At 43.6% G+C, this 26442-nt stretch overlaps 1 protein-coding gene across 1 annotated transcript in view; it reads right to left on the bottom strand.

The window, feature by feature from the left end:
- Positions 1–26442, bottom strand: part of LRRC51 (leucine rich repeat containing 51) — a 116795-nt gene that overhangs the window by 7670 nt on the left and 82683 nt on the right. Inside the window, exon 4 of the mRNA XM_086933774.1 lies at positions 14788–14936. Within this exon, the coding sequence (XP_086789900.1) occupies positions 14788–14936 (149 nt within the window). The remainder of the gene's footprint in view (positions 1–14787; positions 14937–26442) is intronic.

The raw sequence follows: 26442 nt of genomic DNA, 5'->3' as shown, positions 1-26442 counted from the left end.
CCGTTTCTTTGTAATAATAATAAGGGAGATGTTGGCGATGTTTAAAGGTTATGTATTCGGAATATTATGTATGTTATTTATTTAGAATATTGATGATGTCATCTGGTGTGGGTGTTCTGGAATTCGTTTCAGGCATTCACTACAGAGATGTGTCTGGGATTGGTCGTAGGTCTCATTCTGTGAATAAGTCTTCAATTAAGGATCTACCAGAAGTCATATTCTGAGTTTCATTCCATGTTGGTGTGGACACTCTACATTTTAGCAACAATTGGGTTTATTTGGAGACCTAAATACGCATGGTACTTTAATTTGCCCATTTTTTGGATCATTTTTATGACAGATCTGGATGTTAGCCAATTAAATTAGCTAAATTTACAGCAGAGCGCTATCGTTTTTAGAAGGTACTGTGTTTTAAAGCTTGCTTTACTGACTTTTCTATAATATCGCATCAAGTGCTTACCGTTAGGATCTTGTAACAGTCATCAACACGTTAGTCCCTCACGTGGGATTAGAATGCAGAGCAACGTTTACCTGGCACACACGCTCTCTCCTTCTACGTTGCATTGACGTCAGCATGCCCTACGTTGATTTACATGCTTTGTCATCACATGGTAAGCACATGTTTGTGGCCATCTTGAATTGGAAAGGATTTGTATATTTGTTCATAAGCTGGTATCAATAAGTTTAATGCAGCAGCACGATCTACGATGTATCTTCTAATTTATGTGGTCGTTGGAGTCGTTCAATTACACGCAGCGCCACAGACTAAGATACATAAATTCTTATTTATGCAACTGCCTGTCAATTAAAAGCTACTCTGCGATCTTGGATTTCTTTACCTGCTGGGAAGAAAGCATTCAAGTATTTTCAAGTTTTTCTTCATTTAATTTTGGTCACACCTCTATTGGTTACATAATTTAATGACTATTCAATTAACTATGTTGGATTTGATTGTAACTATTTCGGTGGAATATACATACCTAAAGTCATGGCTAATTAGAAAAACGTTGTGCAAACTCTTTTTTTTAAAAAATCCGGAAAACCACTAATGCTGTGTAGAAAATGGCTCAGAATCTTTGAGAAATATATGATTACAATTGATGCCAAGAAATATGCTGTTAGACGCACAGCTTTATTATTGAATCATCTAGGTGATGCAGGGTAGGGAGTCGATGACAATTTGCCTCATGGTATTCCTCCTGCTGCGGAGGCTGAATCCTGGGATGAATATACTGTGGCAGTAGCTGCATGACCAAACAATATTCTGATGAGCTATCTGTTATGCTAGAGAGGCACACATCTTTCAAAAGAAAACAAAATTTGAAGGAATCAGTTGAGGACTATTTGCAGCTAAGTGTGAATTTGGCAGTAATCTTGATGTTTATCTTAGAGATCAATTTGTGTTTAATTGCCCATAACAAAAAATACATGAACCTATTCTGAGATGTTAAAATCCTTTGCTTTCTGAAGTCAGAGACATTGCTAAGAGTATAGAACAATATTCTACATCCACAAAAGCCATCACAGATGAGGTGAAAGACAGTTTGCCTGTGGCATTTGTTTTCCCCTTGTTGTAAGGATTCTGCGTAAACACAGAACTATGCGTAGGATTATGGGACCTTAGTAGATAGGGACTGAGTCTCCCCTAGTACCTTAGTACCCATGAGCCCAGGATCGACTAGCTATAGTGTCTCACTTGCTCTCCTACTTGCGGTTGCTAAACACACCCTTTCGCTCACACTCCTATACTTGTCCACAATAAGATCTGACAGAGACACGAGCAAGTTTAAAATATTTATTTTAACTAATGTGCTCTAATATGCAGTCTACGTCCCACAACAAGCAGGAAAATGCATAACACCAATATGGTAAGTATAGCAATTAGTCCGTAAATCATGAAAGGAGCTGTCATTATAAAAAGACAGAATAGCCTAACCTCCGTCCCTTGTATGAAAGCAGAATGATTACATATCAGAAGATCACTGGGTGTTATCTGCAGAACCTGTACCTCAGTCTATAGATGGTAGATCTACATCATAGGTGCTGTCTGGCTCTTCTCCCTGGAAAGGTCCCTCTCCAAGTGTGTGTGACCTATTCGTGCATTCTAATAGGACCAAAGAACATATTCCCAAATAACAACTGCATCTATATGTTTTGCCTAGGTGCTAGGGCCCGACCAGAACAGAATAACAAGGGGCATTGTTGTTCAACCTTGGTCACAATGTTCAGACTAAATCCCAGGAACCTGCAGAGTGTGAACACAACAGTAGGTTGGACATATTCAATTATGATGGCACGTGGAGATTCAGTGATTTGTCCTTAATCACAGGATGCGCAGCGTCAATGCCGAGACTCGAACCCAGGTCCCCAGATTAGAGGTCGCCCACCCCAGCCGTTGGGTCACCTCCTCTCCTAATGAAAACCATGACACTCGCACTCACAGCACCCGAGACCGGCATGAGGTTCTCTCTACGAGGGCACCAGGTTGAAACACCCCACCCCCCGGGCAGTGTCACCCCCGGGCGGCGTTCCCTCCCTCCCCCCGGCAAGGCTCGCACTTGGAACTCATGCAGGAGGGTGCTGACCGGGCCATGGCTGGCGAGTAAGACACATGGCTGCAGATGGGGAATTAATTATCCATTCAATGTTCATTCTGAAAATTTGAGCACCGTATTTACATTACACATACAGGCACGGGAAGATTAAGTGATTTGCCCTGAGTCACCGGATGTGGACGCGACCATGAGGCTCGAACCCTGGTTTCCAGCACCAGCGTCGGGTGATTAAGCAGGGCCGTTTCTAGGTGTTTAGCCGCCCTAGGCAAGAATTGAAAATGCCGCACCCTCCCTTTTTCTACCATCACTCTCTCCCTCGGTCATACAGGATAGAGAGGCACACCCTCTACTGCCGAACCCTTCTATGTTACTCTCATTTACCATGAGGAAACACGATCATAAGAGTCAGTCCTGCAAACAAACTCAACGAAAGGCCCAGGTCAGACCGTTATGGTAGCAATACACTCACAGAATTATGTACACAGATGCCCAATAGAGCCTTGTGTTTAAATACAACCGAGGCGTCAGTTCATCTCGTTTTCAAAACCAGAAACAACAAAAATAGTAACTTGCACCATCTTCCAAGGCCAGAGCTAGTGGTTTTGCCAACACTTGGTTTTTTTAACGGAGGCACCTGAAATAGTTATCATCTCCATTGTACCCATTTAATAGAGGCTTATCACAACAATTAAAAGATTTTCACATCAGGGAGATTATAGTTCATGATGCTCAACTCTGCGCTAATCAGAGACTATGGCAAGACGTTAATAAAGTATGCCGTACAACACAGAATGAACTACTTCTTGGCGCTGTGAATAGAAGTTATTGACAATCTTGTGTAAGTTACCGCTATGAGTAATCCCAACCAGAATTTGAGCCGGTGCAAGGCAGAATGCACACTTCACTATAGTTGACAAGTGGTTCCATGTTGTTTAACACCTTCAACGAATCCTGGGTTTGCAGCCACCTGTGCATTGCATTCTGAGATTTGTAGTCTTACTTTTAACAGGGTAGCACTGGCTCAAAAATCCCAGCATGGACATTGACGTTGGCCTAAACAGTCACTACCGGATGACGGTATCGGACATGGCACAAGGCTAGTGGTCAGTTCTTTTTTTTCCACAGAGTTTTATATAGAGCGATCTTGACTCGAAAGTATCGGGTATCAAAGCCTTTTACACAAGCGCAAGTTGTGTTACATCATGAGGACACATTCATTTTTGTTAGGCACGAACAGCCTATTATTATGACAACAGGTGGAAAGTTCACTGAGCTGTCAATATTCCAGCCCAGAATTCCAAAACAGAACAGTAACCATTTTTAATAGCTCAAGGCATGTTGAAGGTGAAGCCAACTTAAGTGCAAATCTCTAATCATTCAGTTGTTAAGCCATTAACCAGTTACCAGTAATGAAATGCGTAAAGGTTATATGTGATACTTACAGGATAAGAGGAAATCGCCACGCAGTTACTCTGCTCAACCTTCCAACAATGTCTTCAAAAAGGTACAGAGCGGTTAAAAAAAAAAAGATTTTTTTTATGACGGTCAAATGAGACAAAATGTACTTTTTTATTGAAAAACATGAATGGCATTGGGGTCTAGCCCTCCATTTGTATTTATTTATTTATTTATTTAAAATATTTATAGAGCGCGACTGTCACCTGGCAGGTATCCTGGCGCTGTTGGCTACTCCTAGAGGTTCTTAGACGGGGGTTGAACTATGGTTGGGAATTTAAAGGGACGGAGGAAAGAGCCAGGTTTTAATTCGTTTTCTGAAGGGAAGGAGATGAGGGATTTGGCGAATATCGACAGGCAGACTGTTCCACAGCTTGGCAGCAGCTACTCTGAACGATCTTCCCCCAGTCCTGGCCTTCTTACATCTGGGCACTTTCACAAGGCAGGCAGTTGTAGACCTAAGTGTTCTGGTGGGAGTATACCACGAGAACAAACGTTGGAGAGGCCTGGGTCCGGCACCGTGTAGTGCCTTAAAGACCAGGCAAAGAGCTTTAAAGGCAATGCGTTGCTTCAACGGCAGCCAGTGCAGCTCGGCCAGTGCTGCGGTGGCCGAGGATCTCCTGGTCCAGCCAAGAGCCAGTTTGGCTGCTGCCGACTGAACTCGTTGGAGTCTGTCCAATAGTGTCGCAGGGGATTCAAACAGCAGCGCATTACAATAGTCTAGGCGACTAAGAATAGTGCACCTGACTATCAATGCTCGGGCAGAAGGTGGTAATAGAGGCAGGACTTTGCGCAGTGAGCGCATAAGGCCTGAGCAGGTAGCGACTGTTCTTGAAACCTGCGTTTCCATGCTTAGTTGGTGGTTAAGCATGACGCCCAGGTTGCGAACACTGGTGACCGGTGGCGGGTTGTTAGAGTTTTCCGGGGGCCAAAACTCAGCGGGCAGGGGGCGCGGTATACGGCTCGCAGGGCAGAACAGAACCTCGGTTTTCGAGGAATTAAACTGGAGGGAGTTTCTGTGCAGCCAGCTTGCGGTGTCTCTTAGACAGTTGTGGATTCTCATTGTATGTCGCATGTGCTGTGTTGACAATTGCCAAGGGGTGAGCACCAACACTGCTATTGCAGCCTTGGGCAATTGATTTGAGATGAGAAATGAGTAAACACGGTCTACAGGGTCTGTGCAGCTCTGTGCACAGTGTGCATACTGCACGCAGGTGGTCTGTGACTGGTGCTGAAGATGCACAGCCCCAGAGTGGAGTTGCCTTGAAGTAGCAGAGGATGGCCCCCTTTCAAGTAGAGGGCTATCTGCTTCCATCCTGCGTTACGTTGCATATTATTTGTACAGTGCCTGTGACCTCATAAGGGCGCTTTAAAGTACTGAAATCAGTTTTCACTACACCCCTCTGTATGAGCTATAAATTCCCCGCACTGCCAGCCCTTCTCTTGTACCGGCCGAGACGCTGCGTGTTTGGGATTCCAGCACTTTTCACACGCATTGGAAAGAGACAAAGGGCCCAGGGTGGGGATTTGGCGCACATCGCCCTTTCTGGCTGGATCCGGCGAGAGACAATCTGCTCCCCCTGAGGGGTCCTCAGAAGAAGGGCCGTTTCTACCATTAGGCAAGACTAGGCGGCCACCTAGATTTATGTCCGTAGGATCAAATTTAAAAGAATTCCCCCTTTTGCCGCCCTAGCCCATTTGCCGCCCTAGGCGGCCGCCTAGTCCTGCCTAATGGTAGAAACGGCCCTGCGATTAAGCCGACGGGCCAATGACGCGCCGCACGAGCGAGGTACAACACTTGGATAATTGTACTTCATGCTGTGCATGAGAAAAACTCGAGACAGGCTAAAACTGGGTACCCGAGAAACATGGGCTGGGCGGCCGACCAGTGCGTGGACCCGCCGGGTCATAGCAAGCAATTAACAAGAGAAGCGTGACACACGGCAAGTATGGCCGGGCAATAAAACCCGAACCGGGGCCCGGGACAAGAGAAGCTCACAGGTAGCCCCCAGCAGGGGACAAGTAAATAAAACTTAAGAGCGATGCGTAGCCACAAGGCCCTGGGACCCCCCTCTCCTGTCGCCCACTATCACCCAAGGCTGCAGTTCCTACCCGCTAATAGCGTGACAATAAATGCTTCACGAATGAATACACTGTCGCGTGCACAAAGAGGGAGGCACAATACAATTTAAAGAAACAGATTGCAATATGGCCACGCCGCCTACGCTGTTGCACATGACCGGGACACCCTGCTTAATTCACCCCGCAGCGGCCTAGGCCTCAATACATTGCACACCTAAAGGCCACACACATATGGGACTCTAATACCCAATAGCCTATGCAGGGATGAAATTATGGGGAAAAGGAGCACAAAAGGCAAATAAGCAGCAGTTGTAGCCCCTAATATACCGGATATTCGAGCAACCCACAGACTCGAAACCCAGTGTCTCCACAATTCCATCTCGCCACACCGGGAGTACATTCCCGGCCGTACATTCCGCAAGGGGAAGACAAGAGTGGCGTGGTGAGGAATCACCTCCACGCGAGGCTTCAGACTCCGTGAAAGCCGCAGCACCTCCGGGCTGGCACCATGTGGAAGGCGTGGCACCCCGAGGACCTGGGCCAAGGCCGCACGCGGGAACAAGCAGCGTCGCTACCACCCTGCATGCGCCCGCTCCTGAACCTCTCTCCCGGTCCCCATTTGCGGGGCTAGGCTGCGATTGGAGCCGGCGCATAATCGGGGAGAAGACTGTCCTCGCTATCGCCAGGTGCACGAGGCAGTCTGCGCGATGGGCCCCCGTGCTCGTACGGGCAAGAGAATGCTGTGCAGAATAAATCTGTACGTCGACATGCTATCGTGGCTTAAAGCTAATGCTATTAAAAGCAGCACTTGAGATATACTGCAGCGCTTTGCATGAGCACTTCTGGAAGATTAGGAGATATATCCAGAATTAGAGGGCTTTGGACCGACGCCGAGACTCGAACCTCAGTTCCTTCTCCCCAAGTCGAGAGCCCCGGCTGTTAACGCCACATCCTATCCCTGAACACCCGCAGCACTCAGACTCCACTCAGCCCGTGGGCCCTTACTAATGATGCAAGGCGAGACCCCCGCTGCCACAAACCATGCCCCTTCGGGTGAAAGGGAGGAGGGGCTTTAAGATCTGGGTTGCAAAGGGAAAGAAAAAACGCAGAAGCAGTACCCTGTGCCCGAGCCGAAACTTGCACGCCGGGCCGGGGAAACCTGCCCCCACCCCCTGCGCCTACCAGTAGATGAACCCGGGGCTGAACGAAAGTGACCCCACACGCCCGTAATGCCAATCAATGCAGACGAACGGCTGCAGAACGCTCCAAATTTTTCGGATTGGGGCGTGTTCGGTGTTCTCAGAATGGGCATGGCCTAAAAGTGGAAAGAAGAACACCGAACACACCTCCAAATCCGAAAAGGACGGAGCCTATTCGGAGGGACAGCTCTCTCTTCCAATGGCTGGCCTCCGTTTAGGAATCCAGCCAATGGCAGAGAGGCAAAAACAGAGGCGGGACAAATCGTCCATACTAAGAATCATTAAATCTCTGTACTTCCAGTTCTGCCTTTAGCAGACCGGATATTACCTCGACCTAACAAGGTATGACGCTATAATAATACCACGCCGCAAGGTACTACTGATGTTGCATGGTTACTGGTCATTTGAATGAATGTTTAGATTTAAACAAGGTGCGCAGAAAAGTGGAGGCAAAACAAAAGGTTTGTAAATAATATTTTAATAGAACTATTTATTACGGGTATTTGCGCGCTTTAAAAGTCGCATAAATAAATAAATAAATTAGAAATTTTTTATATAGCGCGAACAAGACCCGCTAAGGTATCAAAGCGCTCTACATCGAATTATAGACATTAAGCACATACAAAAGAAATAATTAATTGAGTAAGAGGTTAGGTTACACCTGAAACAAATGCTAAGTAGAAAGGTAGGCCAGAGTTGTAGACAAAGAATAAGAGTAACCTTGAGAGGTTACTGGTTTATTGTCGCATTTAGCTATTCAGAAATAAACCTTTTACTTATTTTTTTTAATGTGGCTGTCGAGGGGTTTGTTCTGATTTCGGGAGGGGGAGCATTCCATATTCCTGGAGCAAGACCAGAGAAGGCGCGGTTGTAGGTTTTCTTCTTTTTGAACTTTTGAGGTTTCAGTAGTAGAGTATTGAAACTTCTATGGGCTCGATTCGTGCCTGCAAGTTCAGGTTTTTTTTGTCAAGTAAGCGGGAGTGTTAAGTATGTATTGTTTTATGTGTTAAGCAGGCTATCTTGTAGCGGAGCCTTGCATCGAGAGAGAGCCAGTTGAGTTGAATTAGATCTGGAGTGATGTGTTCACATTTTCTTGATCCGATGACGAGTCTGGAAGCAGAGTTCAAAGTAGCCCTAAAAGGTGCCAGTTTAGCTTTGGGTAGCCCAGCCAAGGTCACAATTCCTTAGTCTAAACAGAAGATGACTAGTGATTGGACAGCTAGTTTCATGTCCTCCGGTGGTAGGAACAGTTTGAGTTTCCTTAATGTGTTGAGTTGCTGATTGGCACCTCTAGTTGTTGAACTACACTGTAAGTGTCAAAGACATCGATACAAACGTTGATGACTGGGTTTTAATTAAAAAAATTCACAGTGGTGACAGGAGAGTTGAAATTTACAAAGCCAGTTAAAAATTGCAGGAAAATGGGCTGTGGAATAGGAACTCTATTGTGAAGCTTAAAGAAGAGCAAGTTCGGATTATGAAAAATTAGAATGTTTGTTTGGAAGTGATGAATGATTCTGATTGGCTTAATGTGCCTTTGTTCTTTACTGAAAAGGAGTGCGGTGGTAGTGAAGTTTGCCTACAAAATCATTATCAGAATACTAGCAGTGCGAATTTGAAGTCTGAAGCAGATGATGACATTTGCTTACACAGTAATTCACAGAATACTAAAATTGCGAATTTGAGATTTCACAATGGACGAGTGAGAGTAGCTCCTGCTACATTTTGTTATGTTTTAATTGTATTTCATAGTAACTAGGGGCAGATGTAGGTGGCTAAATACCAGTCGGTAACGCCGAAATTCGTTAAATGTCTGCGTTACCGACTGGTATTTAGCCATGTGCGATGTAGGTGACTTTAAACCTACATGCAAAATAACAAATCGGAAATAGCGATTTCTTATTTTTATCTTGCATTTAAGGAATCGGAAATACCGATTCCTTAAATGCAATGTACGTAGCACTGAAAACAGTGCACCTCAGCCTTAAGGAATCGCTATTTACTACCAACTTCAAGTTGGTGGTAAGTAGCGATTTCCTTACAAAAAGCACTTTTTTGATGTTTGTACTGTGCCATGTGGCACACATCCACGCCCTTAGGCATGGATGTGCGCCACATGTGCACACATGCACATCTAAGGGGTGCAACAGGGTGTCCTTTGGACACCCTGGCACCCTTGAAATAGATCCCGCTATTTTTACGATTCGGTAATACCGAATCGCTAATAGTGAATCTCTTCCCGTTCATTCCTATGGGCCTCCTAGCCCATAGGAATGAATGGCTAGGTATTCCTTAATAACGAATCGGAATTACTGATTCGTTATTAAAGAATGTTAAGGAATCGCTAATATTTTAGCGATTCCTACCTACATTCCATTTAGCGAGTCCTTAATAGCGATTCGGTAAAAATCGCTATTAAGGACTCGCTAAATGGAAGTTACCTACATCTGGCCCCAGATTTCTGCTGTTTTATTTGTTAAAATAATAAGAGAGATGTTGGAGACATTTGGTGGTTATGTATTCAGAATATTGTGGATGTTATGTATTTAAAATATTGTGGAGGTCATCTTGTATGGGTGTTCTCGAATTCCAGTTAGGCATTTACAGCAGAGATGTGTCTGGGAGTGGTCGTGGGTCTCAGTCTGTGAATAAACTTTCAATTAAGGACTTACAAGCAATCCTTTCCTGGGTTTCATTTCAAGAAGGATTAGACACACTACTGGCACCCAGGAGAAAGCCTTTTTATGGAACCAATATTTTTGTTGTTTGTACTAATTTGTATATCTTGTGAGGTACTCAATTGTTAAACTTGTTGGTTGCTTTTATAAGTGATTTAAAACGGTAGTCCTGTCGACCAAGGCTCACTGAAGGATTAAGGTAGCTATTAAAAGCAGGGCTTAGGCTTGAAAGGCTTAATACTAACATGCAATTTCATAAGAATAATGCATTTTAAATAGAACATTTTCAGATCCAGATTCCTTAATTGGGATGTATTAATTTGTTTGTTTTATGCAGGATTGTCACATTCACTAGGAGCACAAACCCTTTTGATGCTTACCAACTAACGCAGTGGTAAATGCCTTCTGAAAAACACTCTTATCAATTGTCAGTCTTTAGTGCAGGGCTCATGTGGGGCATAAATTGTGGTTATCAGAGCATGGAGCCTTCTTGAAGGGGGCTGGTCCCGGTGACATTGAAATGTGAGGTATATGTCCCTTTAAAGAAGGTGCTCGTCAGGAATGCCTGAAGGCTGCATACTTGTTTCTGAAGATGTAACCGAAGTCACCTTCAGTACTTGTTTTGGGTTGTGCTCCCATGCACTTTGGAAACAGTTCCACATCTGGAGCCAATGTAGTTCTTTCAAAGTTGTGGATCAATTTTGTTATATTCAAGCAAAGCCTTGTTCCTTGGTTTTGCAATTGCAACTTCTGAAGTTTCTGGTTGTTTTTTCACGGAGGCAATAGCATACATTCTTTTGTGGCCAAAGAGCAGAGAAAGCACCAAGGCCCTGGAAAGTTTGTTGCCATTTCTTATCTCTAGAAGAGGAAGGATCCTTTGCAGGATCGTGAGCTGGACGTTAGGTATTTTGACAAGGGCTGAAACTTGGTACAGAGCTCAAACAAGACAATCAGTGACTGTGCAGTGGGGGGATATTCTGTACTTCTGTGCACTGCACTGGAATGGGTTGGAGTTTAGGGTATGAGAAATACCAGACTTTCAGCCTTCTTGCCAAACATCAGAAGTCAGCTCACCTTCTGGTGATGTATGTGTGCCAGCCAACTTGAGTTTTTTTATATTGTTTTGTACTATTATTCTGCCGGAGACATTGTTTGATATCACAGGTGGTTGTGTGTGACAACCTGAGCTGTTGCTCTCAAGTAGATGGTGACGAACAGTAGTGACAAAGGGAAGCGCTAGAGGACACTGAACATGCTCTGATGTTGATGTGTGGGGATCATTTCTGATCAACTGGCTTCGATTTGAGAGGACTGAATGGCGCCACTGAAGGCTAATTGCCTGTGACCCCAGAACACACGTCAATAGTTTAGTGTAATTTTTCAGGCTAATTTGTCATAGGCATTGGCGCGGTGAACCAGTGTGAAGTGAGAAAAAGCTGTAACTTCATCCTTCTTTCTAATCAAGGATACTGGTACCATCTGCAATCTTAGTAAGAGGGATCTAAACATGCAATTGATAGAAGGCATAACTAACTTCAATTAACCTCCACTACAATGAGTCCACTGTTCAGTTTGTGCCTCTTCTGCAGCTGAGTACACCACATAATTTCCAGACAAATGAAGACTGAGTCATTATATTTACTAATAGAAACAGTAAAGGGAGAAATTTTTATTCTCCGTGCTTGTGATGCTTCCATGTAAATGAATCTGGAAATCTGTACTATGCAATTTCTTAATGTCATTTTCACCTACAGCAGTGAAAACCCTTGGTGGGGCAGCTGCTGGATTGCATCCATCTTCTGATGTTTCATACAGAATAATGACACTTTGTCTGCTGAGGTCCACTTTACACAACTTCAGCCTCCCTTCTGTTGTTGGTAATGGTAGAGATAATTTACACCTTGATGAAGTCAAACATGTTAGAATGTGTATGGTAAAGTAACAGTAATTAGGATGCAATTAGTTATTAGGGGGCTTTTACACCACTTCCGTTCTCTTCTTGAATTCGCAAGTAGCTGAAGACCTGGCTTTTCAATGAACTAACCCACCATTGGCAGGAATATGCACACACATCTGCTCGACACCAGGATACCCTCAGGGATGACCGGGCGCTGTACAAATACACGCAACATAACATCTGAAAAGTTCAAGTATAAACTCAAAATCAGCAAACACCTTGGCAGGCCCGTTTTATAGGAGAAGGTATCTAGGGCCAGATGTAGGTAAATATCATTTACCGATTCTAAAATACCGAATTTTACCGATTCGGAATTTTAGAATCGGTAAATGATATGTAGATAATGATTTGGTAAATTTTACCGAATCGGTAAAAAACGGTCTTTCCCATTCATTCTTATGGGCCTGGAGGCCCATAGGAATGAATGAGAATTACCAATTCGGTAAATTCTAAATCGGTAATAGGGGGTACAACTACAAAGGTGGCAGGGTGTCACATTGACACCCTGTTGCACCCCTGTATAGTGCATGGGTGCACATGTGGCTGATATACATGCCCTAAGGGCATGTATGTCTGCCACATGGCACTGAACAAAAAGCTAAAAATAGCTTTTTGAAAGGTATTCGGAATTTACCACCAACTAATAGTTGGTGGTAAATAACGAATCCTTAAATGTAAAAGGCACTCACTTGAGTGTTCTCTACATTAAGGATTCGGTAATTTACCGAATCGGTATGTTAAGAATTCGGTAATTTACTGATTCCTTAAGTTACCGATTCATTAAATTATCGAATCAAACAATTTGGCCACCTACATCTGAAAAGCCTAATTGCGGTCGGTAATTTCGGCAGTTACCGACCGGAATTAGGCTTCCAACATCTGGCCCTTAGTTCCTAAAGAACAAAGATTTTGTCATCTGTGCACACAAGAAGCAACCACAGATTTTGAAGCTCAATTTGACTACCAATGTCTAACAAACTTAGGATCAGATGTCGTATTCCTTGAACCATTACATTTCTAGAGTTGGGACTCCACTACTCTGGTTCAGTGCAGGTGTACTAGTACAAACTCCAATCGTTATGAGAATTTATATATTTTTTTGTCTTTTAGCCAACCCTTTCACTAAAACAGGTTCCTCCCTGGCTCCCCAAGATGGATTCATCACTTATGATGCGTTGCGTATCATAGATGTATGTATGCGGTATTTGTATAGCGCAAACCTAATCATAAAAGGAAGCAGAGTGCTATAAAGGGTCAAAGGCAGGCATACGGTCAATGAGTGATAGGAGAGATTAGGGATTAGTGGATGGTTACAGCATTGTGATGTAATGTTCTATAAAGAGGCATGTGTGTCTTCAACTCTTTCCTAAGTTGAAGCTGAGTTGGAGTGGTTCTTATGATTCTGGGGTGTTATTATAGATCTTAGATAGATGGAAAAGGTCTACTGCCTTATTTTGTTTTTAACGCTTCTTAGTTTCTGGTCTGATGGTGTACTGGCTGTGGGTGTGCTGAGAGCCACCTGGTATGGTGAGCTTGCCTACAAGATAAACGGGCGTCTTAGCCGTGATTGGTCTGTAAGTGATGCAGCTGGTTTTGAAGAACATGTGGGCCAGCAAGGAGAGCCAGTTGAGTCCCATCACAGCGTTAAGTAATCATATTCCGTCCAGCCCTGCATGAGAAATGCTGTAGCGTGTAGGATGCCATCAAGTTTTCCAGATCTGTTATCTTGAGCCCATGGAGCATATGCAACCACCATCCAGAAGCTGGAGAACGAATGCTTAAACAGCAGTTCTGAAGTCAAGTTCTACAAGAAACGGTTTCACTTTCTTTAGAAGAAAGAGTTGGGACCTGGCCATCTTTGTTTTTTGCCAACATGTTCCTTGAAGGTGAGGTTGGTGTCCAGGGTGAAACCAAGTGAATTGGCATTTGGTGAAAATTGGGGTTTGATGCCACCAATGGTCATATAATTGAGTCAGGTTTGTACTACTTAATGCATGTTTTTGCCGATGCTTTGTAGTGACCTGTTGTGACTATAGAACCTTGATGCTTATGGGTAGATGTTGCACTCAATACATTTATTTTAAATTGCTCTTGGGAAATCCCAGGAATTCTGATTAGTTGGATGGAGCTTTGGGTAGGAGATGGGCATCCAGGTCTGGATGTGATGCAGGCAGAGTTTGAGACACTAGATGTCTGAAGTAGAGGAGGCTATCAAGTAGAGTTGTGTATGTTTGGTATGTTGGATACTCTTGATGCTGTTATCTGTTAGTAGAGTCCCATGGGGCTCTATGTAGACACTGAAGGTGACATGAGATAGTCTGAAACCCTGGAGGACTGTGCAAGGGATAGCAATCTTTTAGCAACCTGGAGGAGTGAATAAACTGTTGATTGGAAAGCTACAAGGACAACCAGTGAAGGGCATTGCTAGTGAACCCCATTCAAGACTCCATGGAGTGGATGAGGGTTGGATGGTCATCTGTGTTAAAGGCAGCTGAGATATCCAGCAGTCATGGTGAGCGAGAACTAAAAGACAAGCATTGGGCTAAGCCAAAGCGTCTGGCTTGCCTATATATTCCCAATGTAGGCACATGGTGGCACCATTATTCAATGTAAATAAAATTGTACAGCAGAGTGTGACTGTAGCCCTTTCACCTGCAACACAAACACAATGTAAACATCTGTGAAGTGTCATGGCTCTGGTAGTATTGAACTCATTAGCGTTGCCAGCAGATAGCTTCAGCTGTCTGCAGCCTGGTACTAAAATAGTATTGTGTTAACAGTCTTTATTAACAATCATTGGTTATTGAGTTCAACAGTAATTGGGCAATCTTTTTAATGTATTCATTATTCTTAAGTCCTACCTGTAGCCTTTCTCAGACTCAATTGGGTTCCCATGCAAGGTCAGGCTTCTCAGATTGGGAAGAGCTGCCAGCTTATTAACCTCAGAAAGTTCTGTGATGTCGTTCCCGTGGAGGTTGAGGACATAAAGATTTGGATAGTGAGTAAGGATCTAAACAAGGAAAAAGAAAAACACATTATTTTCAGTTGTGTCAGTAGGTTTCCAAAGTGTGGCGTGCCATACATGGAGTACTACGATTTCTTCAAGTTAATTAACAGAAAACTAATTGACGGGTGGAGAAATGCATAATTTAAAAAACTAACAGTAATAAAAAAATTAATTTAGCCATGCGTTTTATAGAAACGTTTAATCAACGTTTTTTTACAAAACCAAAGAGAAACTATCAGTTGCCAATACAATAGATTTCCCCATGTCCGCTTTCTCTGCAAAGCCTGGCAATGCTGTAGAGGTATCTTCCTTGAGTCTTTGAGATAGGGTTTTCTAAGCACAAATGCTAGTGTTCAAAATATATATGATCACTTGAATTGGTTCCTATCTTCTCTGAGCCTGCCCGAACTTTATTTTATTCAAAATGGTTGACATTTGTGCCTTGGCACCATCATATTTACAACAAGGGGTGGTGAGGGACAGAGTCTCTGAATTAAGCAGAAAGCTCTCACCCAGTCAAGAGATCAGGGCTAGATCCAACACCGTTTTTTAGCTCACTGCACCATCCCAGTTTCAGAACCTGGCTGTATGCAAATTAGTCTGTTCCTGTCCCAGTGCATGATGGGAACAGGGCAAACCAAACTACAAAAGCCAATTCTTACACTGGGAAGGAAACAAGCTCCCGGGGACCGGTTTCTGGCATTACAGCCGTCTTCGGCCCGGTTTGCTTGAATCCTGATGGTGCAATGAGCAAGGGTCTCACATCTGAGAATACCCTTCCACGCTTAGGGTGGACAAAAATATTTACAACAAGGGGTGGTGAGGGACAGAGTCTCTGAATTAAGCAGAAAGCTCTCACCCAGTCAAGAGATCCGGGCTAGATCCAACACCGTTTTTTAGCTCACTGCACCATCCCAGTTTCAGAACCTGGCTGTATGCAAATTAGTCTGTTCCTGTCCCAGTGCATGATGGGAACAGGGCAAACCAAACTACAAAAGCCAATTCTTACACTGGGAAGGAAACAAGCTCCCGGGGACCGGTTTCTGGCATTACAGCCGTCTTCGGCCCGGTTTGCTTGAATCCTGATGGTGCAATGAGCAAGGGTCTCACATCTGAGAATACCCTTCCACGCTTAGGGTGGACAAAAATATTTACAACAAGGGGTGGTGAGGGACAGAGTCTCTGAATTAAGCAGAAAGCTCTCACCCAGTCAAGAGATCAGGGCTAGATCCAACACCGTTTTTTAGCTCACTGCACCATCCCAGTTTCAGAACCTGGCTGTATGCAAATTAGTCTGTTCCTGTCCCAGTGCATGATGGGAACAGGGCAAACCAAACTACAAAAGCCAATTCTTACACTGGGAAGGAAACAAGCTCCCGGGGACCGGTTTCTGGCATTACAGCCGTCTTCGGCCCGGTTTGCTTGAATCCTGATGGTGCAATGAGCAAGGGTCTCACATCTGAGAATACCCTTCCACGCTTAGGGTGGACAAAAATATTTACAACAAGGGGTGGTGAGGGACAGAGTCTCTGAATTAAGCAGAAAGCTCTCACCCAGTCAAGAGATCAGGGCTAGATCCAACACCGTTTTTTAGCTCACTGCACCATCCCAGTTTCAGAACCTGGCTGTATGCAAATTAGTCTGTTCCTGTCCCAGTGCATGATGGGAACAGGGCAAACCAAACTACAAAAGCCAATTCTTACACTGGGAAGGAAACAAGCTCCCGGGGACCGGTTTCTGGCATTACAGCCGTCTTCGGCCCGGTTTGCTTGAATCCTGATGGTGCAATGAGCAAGGGTCTCACATCTGAGAATACCCTTCCACGCTTAGGGTGGACAAAAATATTTACAACAAGGGGTGGTGAGGGACAGAGTCTCTGAATTAAGCAGAAAGCTCTCACCCAGTCAAGAGATCAGGGCTAGATCCAACACCGTTTTTTAGCTCACTGCACCATCCCAGTTTCAGAACCTGGCTGTATGCAAATTAGTCTGTTCCTGTCCCAGTGCATGATGGGAACAGGGCAAACCAAACTACAAAAGCCAATTCTTACACTGGGAAGGAAACAAGCTCCCGGGGACCAGTTTCTGGCATTACAGCCGTCTTCGGCCCGGTTTGCTTGAATCCTGATGGTGCAATGAGCAAGGGTCCCACATCTGAGAATACCCTTCCACGCTTAGGGTGGACAAAAATATTTACAACAAGGGGTGGTGAGGGACAGAGTCTCTGAATTAAGCAGAAAGCTCTCACCCAGTCAAGAGATCAGGGCTAGATCCAACACCGTTTTTTAGCTCACTGCACCATCCCAGTTTCAGAACCTGGCTGTATGCAAATTAGTCTGATCCTGTCCCAGTGCATGATGGGAACAGGGCAAACCAAACTACAAAAGCCACTTCTTACACTGGGAAGGAAACAAGCTCCCGGGGACCGGTTTCTGGCATTACAGCCGTCTTCGGCCCGGTTTGCTTGAATCCTGATGGTGCAATGAGCAAGGGTCTCACATCTGAGAATACCCTTCCACGCTTAGGGTGGACAAAAATATTTACAACAAGGGGTGGTGAGGGACAGAGTCTCTGAATTAAGCAGAAAGCTCTCACCCAGTCAAGAGATCAGGGCTAGATCCAACACCGTTTTTTAGCTCACTGCACCATCCCAGTTTCAGAACCTGGCTGTATGCAAATTAGTCTGTTCCTGTCCCAGTGCATGATGGGAACAGGGCAAACCAAACTACAAAAGCCAATTCTTACACTGGGAAGGAAACAAGCTCCCGGGGACCGGTTTCTGGCATTACAGCCGTCCTCGGCCCGGTTTGCTTGAATCCTGATGGTGCAATGAGCAAGGGTCTCACATCTGAGAATACCCTTCCACGCTTAGTGTGGACAAAAATATTTACAACAAGCCCTGATCTTTGGACTGGGTAAGAGTGGTCTGCTTAATTCAGACACTCTGTTCATCATCACCCCCTTTTCTGAATCGTTTTTGGCCACTATAGGTGTGGCAGGGTATACTCAGACATGAGTCCCTTTCTCACTGCACCATCAGGATTCAAGCAAGCCGGGCCGAAGAAGGCTGAAATGCCAGAAACCGGTCCCCGGTAGCTTGTCTCCTTTCTGGTGAAGAATTGGCTTGGTAGTTTAGTCTGCCCTGTTCCCATGATGCACTGGGCCAGGGACAGACTGATTTGCATATAGCCAGGTTCTGAGCTGGGATGGTGCAGTGAGATAAATAACGGTGATGGATCAAGCCCTGATCTTTAGACTGGGTAAGAGTGGTCTGCTTAATTCAGACACTCTGTTCATCACCACCCCCTTTTCTGAATCGTTTTTGGCCACTATAGGTGTGGCAGGGTATACTCAGACATGAGTCCCTTTCTCACTGCACCATCAGGATTCAAGCTAGCCGGGCCGAAGAAGGCTGAAATGCCAGAAACCGGTCCCCGGTAGTTTGTCTCCTTTCTGGTGAAGAATTGGCTTGGTAGTTTAGTCTGCCCTGTTCCCATGATGCACTGGGCCAGGGACAGACTGATTTGCATATAGCCAGGTTCTGAGCTGGGATGGTGCAGTGAGATAAATAACGGTGATGGATCAAGCCCTGATCTTTGGACTGGGTAAGAGTGGTCTGCTTAATTCAGACACTCTGTTCATCTCCACCCCCTTTTCTGAATCGTTTTTGGCCACTATAGGTGTAGCAGGGTATACTCAGACATGAGTCCCTTTCTCACTGCACCATCAGGATTCAAGCAAGCCGGGCCGAAGAAGGCTGAAATGCCAGAAACCGGTCCCCGGTAGTTTGTCTCCTTTCTGGTGAAGAATTGGCTTGGTAGTTTAGTCTGCCCTGTTCCCATGATGCACTGGGCCAGGGACAGACTGATTTGCATATAGCCAGGTTCTGAGCTGGGATGGTGCAGTGAGATAAATAACGGTGATGGATCAAGCCCTGATCTTTGGACTGGGTAAGAGTGGTCTGCTTAATTCAGACACTCTGTTCATCACCACCCCCTTTTCTGAATCGTTGGCACCATCATAACACGGATGCCCACACGTGCTAGGAATTACCTCCATTAACCCAGGGCCGACATTATGCTACTTTTGGCACTCTCCTGACATGCATGCTCACAGTAGGTCAGCCGACATTTGGTACATGGATGCCCATAATATGTCAAGAATTACCACTTCCAGGCAGTGGATGTCCACAATATGGGATGAATTACCACCTTGATGCCAGAACCATGACTGTATTATGTAGGCCCACAAGATGCAGGAATTACCACCCTTGTGCCAGGGTGAACATTATTCCACGGTTAGGCACCATTGTGTAAACGATGCCCACAAAATGACAAGAGGTTCCTCCATTCTGGCAGGATCAACATTATGCCAGAGCTAGGCACTATCATACTGTGGTACTGTGGACATTAGGAACTACTATATTTATGCCATGGTCAGCATGGTGGATGTCATACCACAGATGTCTACAAGTTCCCACCATTATATGAGAGCTGTGCTTTACCAAGAGTGGACAATGGAAACCATCTCATGGAGGCCTGCAAGATGCCAAGACGTACCACCAACATGTGAGGGACAGCATTTTGTCAGGGTGGTCAATGGGCACAACACTCAGAGATAGTCGCTTGCTAAACCCAACTGAAATTATAAATATTTTGCAATGTCACAAGCTTTTCTGATGTATTTTTGATATTACAATAAAATGTTTTGCATTAGGTAATAACAATACTATGTGATTTATAATTATGATAGATAGGTATGAATAATATATATATATGTGAAGGAAGCTGAGCTGAATATATATATATATATATATATATATATATATATATATATATATATATATATATATATATAATATATACAAGCTCCGCAGGTTTCAAAAACCAACAAAAATCAGCACTCGCAGTAGTACAAACCACGTACGGTTTATTGCGCACAAATCAGATGAACAGACGCGTTTCAGCACTTGCCTTCGTCAGTGTCAGCTGGCGACGGCAAGGCGGAAGTATAATAAGGCATAATAATTGAAAGTAAAAACGGACAATTGTTACAAATCATAAGCGCCATCTTTGAATGGTGAAATAACGCAAATAACGAAAAAGGACCAACTTTATGGCAATGCTTATAATGCTGAACGAATCATGCAATTCTATTCGCTAAACATTCAACTAAATTATCTAATGTTGTCATTGTGCCCTGGATGGGCTACTTCATTGCGGTTTAAGGTAAAAACTTGATATCATTAAATCAGCATAATTCACATTGTCAAGTCAATCAATATATATCGTTGGTAAGAAGTTTTAAAGAAAAAATTCTAACTAATAAGACCTCCGATGAATGGAATAATGATTGAGGCCTGGATGGCCTATTAGTGTAACTGTAAATCATAATTAACAAGACCCCTACAATATACTATTGAATTAAGTCCTAACATTAAATCATCATAGAGGATCAAACCTGCTACCAACTCAATTTCTTAAAGCATTTCTATAGGTGAATAAATACTCAGACATTGACACAGTTCAATTCATAAGTTTCCAATTACTGTTACTACAGGTGTGATAGTAATTCTTCCCCTGCGTTAAGTCCTCCCGGTGACTTTGTTTGGAGATCGATAATATATCTTGACTCCAAACGTCTAAGTCTCCGTTTCAGGTCTCCAGCCCTTATGTCTTGAGGGACACAGTCTAAGCTGAAGAAGCTAAGCATATATATACATAAATAATCGAATACATGTAATGTATTTTATTTTTTACATAGGCACACGCTTATATGCTACTCTTCGAAAAGAGATAATTATAATGAGAAGTCCTGATGAAGGTGTTGCTATATTAGTGTGCACACCGAAACGCGTCAATGCCTTTGTGATATTTAATTCTAGGAACTATTGTGTCAAAAACATTTTCATATGAAATGACTGCGATATAGATTCAATTAAATTAATGTTTTACTGATGATTTTTAACTTGTCACTTGTTTTGTCTCTACTTTGATTCTCTATTAACATTGTTTTTATGAATTAGGGACAGATTTTGCTGTCTTTTTAAACGTGCATTGATGACTGTTTATCATGTATATGGAATAAATGTATGTGCTTTTTCAATTTACGGTGTGGTTTATAATTGCAGTTTGGGCACTCATTTTTACAGTGTGTGGTTGATTGTATTGCATTGATTGATAGTTGGATCCAAGGGAATATAGTTTTTTTTATTTGACATCGTGGCAACATGTATGGAATAGTCCTGTGCAGGGACGTAAAGCAGGCACCTGCAGGGGCAGGGGGGCCCAAATCCTTAAGAGGTGCAAATTCAGCCCAAGGAAAATTAATATCTGTGAGATATGGGAGACTCAGGTCCCCCCCTTAACATTCTGCAAGGAGGGATATCATCTTGTGTAACGCCACTGGTCCTGGCATTCTTCCTGTGTTGTTATTCCCTAGGTCACAGCTAGCCCTTGTTTGGTGCCTGCAATACCTTGTTGTGTTGATGGGGGCTAGGGTAATAGCAACTCCTACACATGCTACATGGAGCAGTGCATGTCCTTTCATTTTTTGGCAGGTGGGTGCTTGGGGTGCAATTTGTAAGAAAGGTACAGAGCATGCAGCCTTGTTTTCTCAGCGAGAGGAATGATAGGTGTGGGACCATGAGGCAAAGTGATGTATAGTGCTGGGTTTGAGAAGTTGAACCCCCAAGTCTGTGGCTCTGAACAAGGATTCTTTCTTCTTTTCTCTTCCCCTGCTGCTGATCCAGGACAGAGAACCCTTGCTTTTCTGCTAGTAACAGGGTGTAAGTTAGGGGAGGGGGATGGTGTTTGGGGTGTGACACCCTTCCACCCCAATAAATGCATTCTTGGCTTAGGAGTTTGTCTGGGGGCCCTACGCTGGTTCTTGTGCTTTCAGGTTCAATTTCAGTACCAGTTTCCCTGCTTGGACAAATTCTGTGATCCTTGGTACATATTTTATATCAAAGAGCTTCCATTTTATTTTTATATAAGCATCTTTTAAGTAGTAGAGCATAGAAAACCAAACAATAAATCTGGTTACTTCAGGCATCAGTGACGGCCCAACAGTACACCAGTCACGCTAGTCCTTAGTGAGTCCACCTTCGTCCACAAATTTTCTTATGTTTATCGGGGCATCCACTGGCTGCATGCACCAGTTCATCAAGCTTTGTGCACTAGTCCATTTCTTTATGCCAGGTTAGTATGGAGGGTGGGTCGCTGCAGGCTCGGTGATATTACGTGCAGCAAAAAGGGTGCCCAGTTCCACTAGTGATCTTTTCCCTCTGCAGTCTGCCCCACCTCTTCAAGTAAGCCCATTGGTAGTCTGTGGGATGCTCTATGATCCATGACAGAACGTGGAACACCTCCCACCAGTATTGAGCTATGACCGGGCAGGAATACACCATATGGAAAAATGTTATCTCCTCCTCCGTGCACCTAGTGCATGTTGAGGATGGGCATAGGTAGGTACCTTTTTCTTTTGTATCACATACGAGAGAACCTTTAAATACTTGAGTTCAGTACGTGCGCTGTCCAAGCACATTTAATTTAATTTTCTATAATGTTGCTCCATCGGTTATAAGAAAATAACCCAAATTTAGGGTTTACATGACTTGCTTCACTAATTGTCATGGGGAGATGGGAAGATGAATGTTTCACTTTTAATAGATGTCTGTCTATGCAGTGATATAATCTGATGTACTAACCTGAAACACTTCTGCATGTTAATAAAATACACTTTTTTGAACTTTTAAACAATTGTATCATATTTTTACAATATGATTGTAGCATGATTTATATGCCATATGTTTTCATGGCTCTGCTTGTGCATGGACTCTCAGAGGCCAGTCAGACTAATGGCTAGCTCTAGCTCGGCTCGTCCTATTAATTTGACTGTGCGTCCTCCTCTATTTGCGATTCGGGCTTAGAAAACGGGGCTGGTAGTCACTTGATCAAATGATGTGTAAAAGGCGAGGACCAGAAACATGGAGCACTGCCCAAATGCACCGATTCGACAACTCTACCATCAAAGCTTCTTGTAGCATAGACAAAGAAGAGTGTATGAATTGAAAATACATTTAGAATAAGTGGTCCCAGGGCAGGGAGTTCAGGACATTGTGTTGTACGTGACCATAGTTATGCGTTCTTAGGGGAAAGCTACCAAGTTCAGGTGGGAACTGCAGGGGTGTTTGGAGTGTGACATTCCTCAAAGCATTCTCGGTTTGGTATTTGGGTCCGTGGGCCTCCATTCAACTCTGTTATGTTGGTGCTGGCTTTTCTAATAATTTTCATTTCATTTTCAGAGATTTTAAGTGGTACATTTTTTTGATCAGGATCTTAAATATATATATAGTTACCGTTTTACCAAAGAGAACTAAAGAGGTACTACTTGAATGGGTGCAAACTTACTCAATTTTGGAATTCATAAAAATTGTCAGTAGTGTCCTTCGATAGCTGAGTCAGTCTCAAGTTTCGTGGCAGACTTCTGGCAATTAAACACCCAAAAGGTGATGGGATGAATGCTTGCAACTAGTCTAGCCACTGGTAGTTGCTCGGGGAGTATTCCACCCTTTCGTTTTTCCCACACTGTGCCACTCTAGACAGAGTTCCACCTAATGCAAATCTGTACCGACCCTGTTCCTTATGGAAACAGTCCAACCCGAACCATCACACTCCTACACCCTGCAGCCCACTGATGTTTTAGTTGGGAAATTTTAGATTTACCCCCCCATCCTCCCCCGTACCTGTCCAGAGTTAAGGTACATCCCTGGCTTGTATTGTCCCTTGTTTTCCATTAGAAAAAGGTGAGAAGTGCCTTTTTAGGTCTAGCCTGGCGATAGCAGCGCATGCGCTGCTCTCGCCATGCGAGTACCTTTTGCAATCAATTCTCTCAAAGGCTTACATGCACGAGTCTGCATGGACAAAGATGGCTGCACTCGCCATTTGTGCAAAGCAAACGGCATGCGCGTGTCGTACGGACTGTAGACAGTCCGACGCCATCTTGTTTTTTTTAATTATTGTGTCAGCGTGTTCGCTTTCACTTTTACGGCCGCTCGAGTCTGTTTCTGCCGTCCCCATAGCACCATGTCAGCGCGTTCGCTTTCACATTTTTCTGACACACATGTTCACCCCTCTTGTGTACATTTCAAAGGTGGTCATCTGTCTAGCCTGCACTCTTGTGCAAGAAGGAGAATCCATTTTTTTTACTTAGTTCCTCTATTCAGCAGCTGAAAAGTGGGCATAAAACCGAGGCAACTGGCCACCCAAGGTAACTGTACGAAGAAGAGGTTTACAGGGCTTTGAAGCCAATGAATATCCGTTTGATGGTTGTGCCATTTGGCATTGTGCGCATTATATTTATTTATAGTTATAAGAAGCTGCTGCGTCTACTGGCTGGTCCCAGAATGCTTCACAGTACAGTTTTATAGGGAACGGCAGTACATCATGTGGAGTTGCTTTGCCTCATTTGGTCCTCCGGGCAGCCTGTGTTTAGCGTTGTTGATATCTGTGTAGTATTTCTGCTGCTTTGTTGTCTAAAGCACTATCATTTGTGAAAGGGGCGTGCGCATGCGCAGTTGAATGTCAAGGCCTTACACTTGGATATGATTATTGAAGCAAAACTGATACATTCATTTCTATTTTTTAAACGTCCAGCTAAGGCCCTGGCAGCTTCAAACACCAAATACATAAAGTGGGCAACTTGTTAAACATACAGCTTGTTCCTATATTTGCTGTCTTCAAGTGTTTCCTTTCTAATAACATTAAGGCAGCAATATCACTGTTTCTGTGGTCAGTTATCAAAATATTTCCTTTTGCATAAGTACATGAAAATTCTGATAAATTATGCAAAATTGAGGTGAATTGCAAATTTGGCATTTAGCATGTATATTAGCTCAGAATGTTTTGTGTCACACTGAGAAAAGAGCAAAACACATTTGCAGCAAACAACATGCGCTGGTGTTCTATTTGTTCATGTTGTTAACATTCGATAAGAGTTTTACCTGAAAAGAATTGGAAATGCACAATGTGGCAAAGTGGCATTATTTCATGTAAAAGTGTAACACGAAGTGCTGGAAATTATGCAGGATCAAACATTTCGCACAGGGCTAGTTTTATTGTGTTTAAAGTTACATCTCATAGCTGAAAACTGCAGAAATAATATAATAGATAATGGGCTGGATTATTGTAATACCATGGAAGGTCACCTTGTTTAGCAAATACAGATTCTCATAGGGAATCAATGTATTGGAGGCAAAATGGCTGGAGATGACCATTTCACCTCGTTTCCATTAATATTTTTTAACTACCTTGAACTTTTTTAATATTGACAAGTTAGGTGTGTTTTGAACGTGACACTTTTCAAGTAATGGGCTTGATTTACAAAGATTTGTGTGCACTGTATTCCTACTGTGCAAAACAAGTTGCAGGACTAAGTTACATGTCGACCAGCCCTGGTGACCTAATGGTATTAAAGGATAGCCCACTCACTGCATTACGCAAATCTGATTCTTTCTGTGGAAATCTATGCCACATAGAGGTCTTTGAAATCAACGATCTTCCACTTAGCGTTTAAGTATAGTTAATAAACAAATAACTTAATTGTTTGTTTATTAACTATACTTAAACTGCCTGTTTGGAGCCGACTGGTCACTTTGTGCGCGGTATAGATAGATGGAGTTCATGAAGTTCATGCACAAATTCAACTCAATTCTGTTGATCCTCGGGTGTTGTGAAACAAAGCAGATGATCTTTCCAATTCTCTGTCTGTAAATAAACTATTTTTATCAGGTATATTATATTATGTGATATTGATTTGTATAGTGCACTAATCACCCAAGAAGGTATCCAGATAGATACTTGAGCAGGTTTGCAGGTGTGTGGTCGCCAAGGTGTGTGTACGAAGAGCCAAGACTTCAGCTACTTGTGGAACTCAGTAAGTGAGGGGAGGCTCTGATGAGTTAAGAGAGGTCGTTATGTGTCCTGGGTGTGATGCAGTTGACTTGTCGTCCCAGGGTCGTTGTCATCTATGGCGACTCCAAGCTTTTATGATGGGGTTGCTGGGTGTGATAGCAGAGGTCAAAGAAAGATGGTGGTGAGGTGAGAGTGTACTCTACTGAACTATGGAAGACTGTAAAATATAAGAACATTGAAAATGCAATAGGTCTCGCCTTTGATTAAGTTAAAGTCATTGGCTTTGCTAATGGTATTGTATAGCAAAGCAATGGCTTTAACTTAATAAAAGACGAGACCTATTGCATTTTCAATGCTTGTTAAAAACAGTGACATAACGCTTTATCTCACTATGCCGCTTCATGACGTTGTTGAGGAGAAACACAAAAAGAAATACAGGTCTCTCTATCGGTACACAGACAGGCGTAGAGCTAGAATGCCCTTATTTACAGGGAAGGTGTGTTGCAAAAGGAAATGGCAGAAGTGAAAGAAGTGGAGAGAAGTATAGACCATGGTGAAGCTAGCAGGGCAATGGACAGGGGCAAACAGTCTCCCCAT

Source organism: Lissotriton vulgaris, chromosome 8 (assembly GCF_964263255.1).
Source record: "Lissotriton vulgaris chromosome 8, aLisVul1.2, whole genome shotgun sequence".
Classification (NCBI taxonomy): domain Eukaryota; kingdom Metazoa; phylum Chordata; class Amphibia; order Caudata; family Salamandridae; genus Lissotriton; species Lissotriton vulgaris.
The sequence above is the reverse complement of the archived record's forward strand: the minus strand, read 5'-3'. Positions and strand labels throughout refer to the sequence as shown.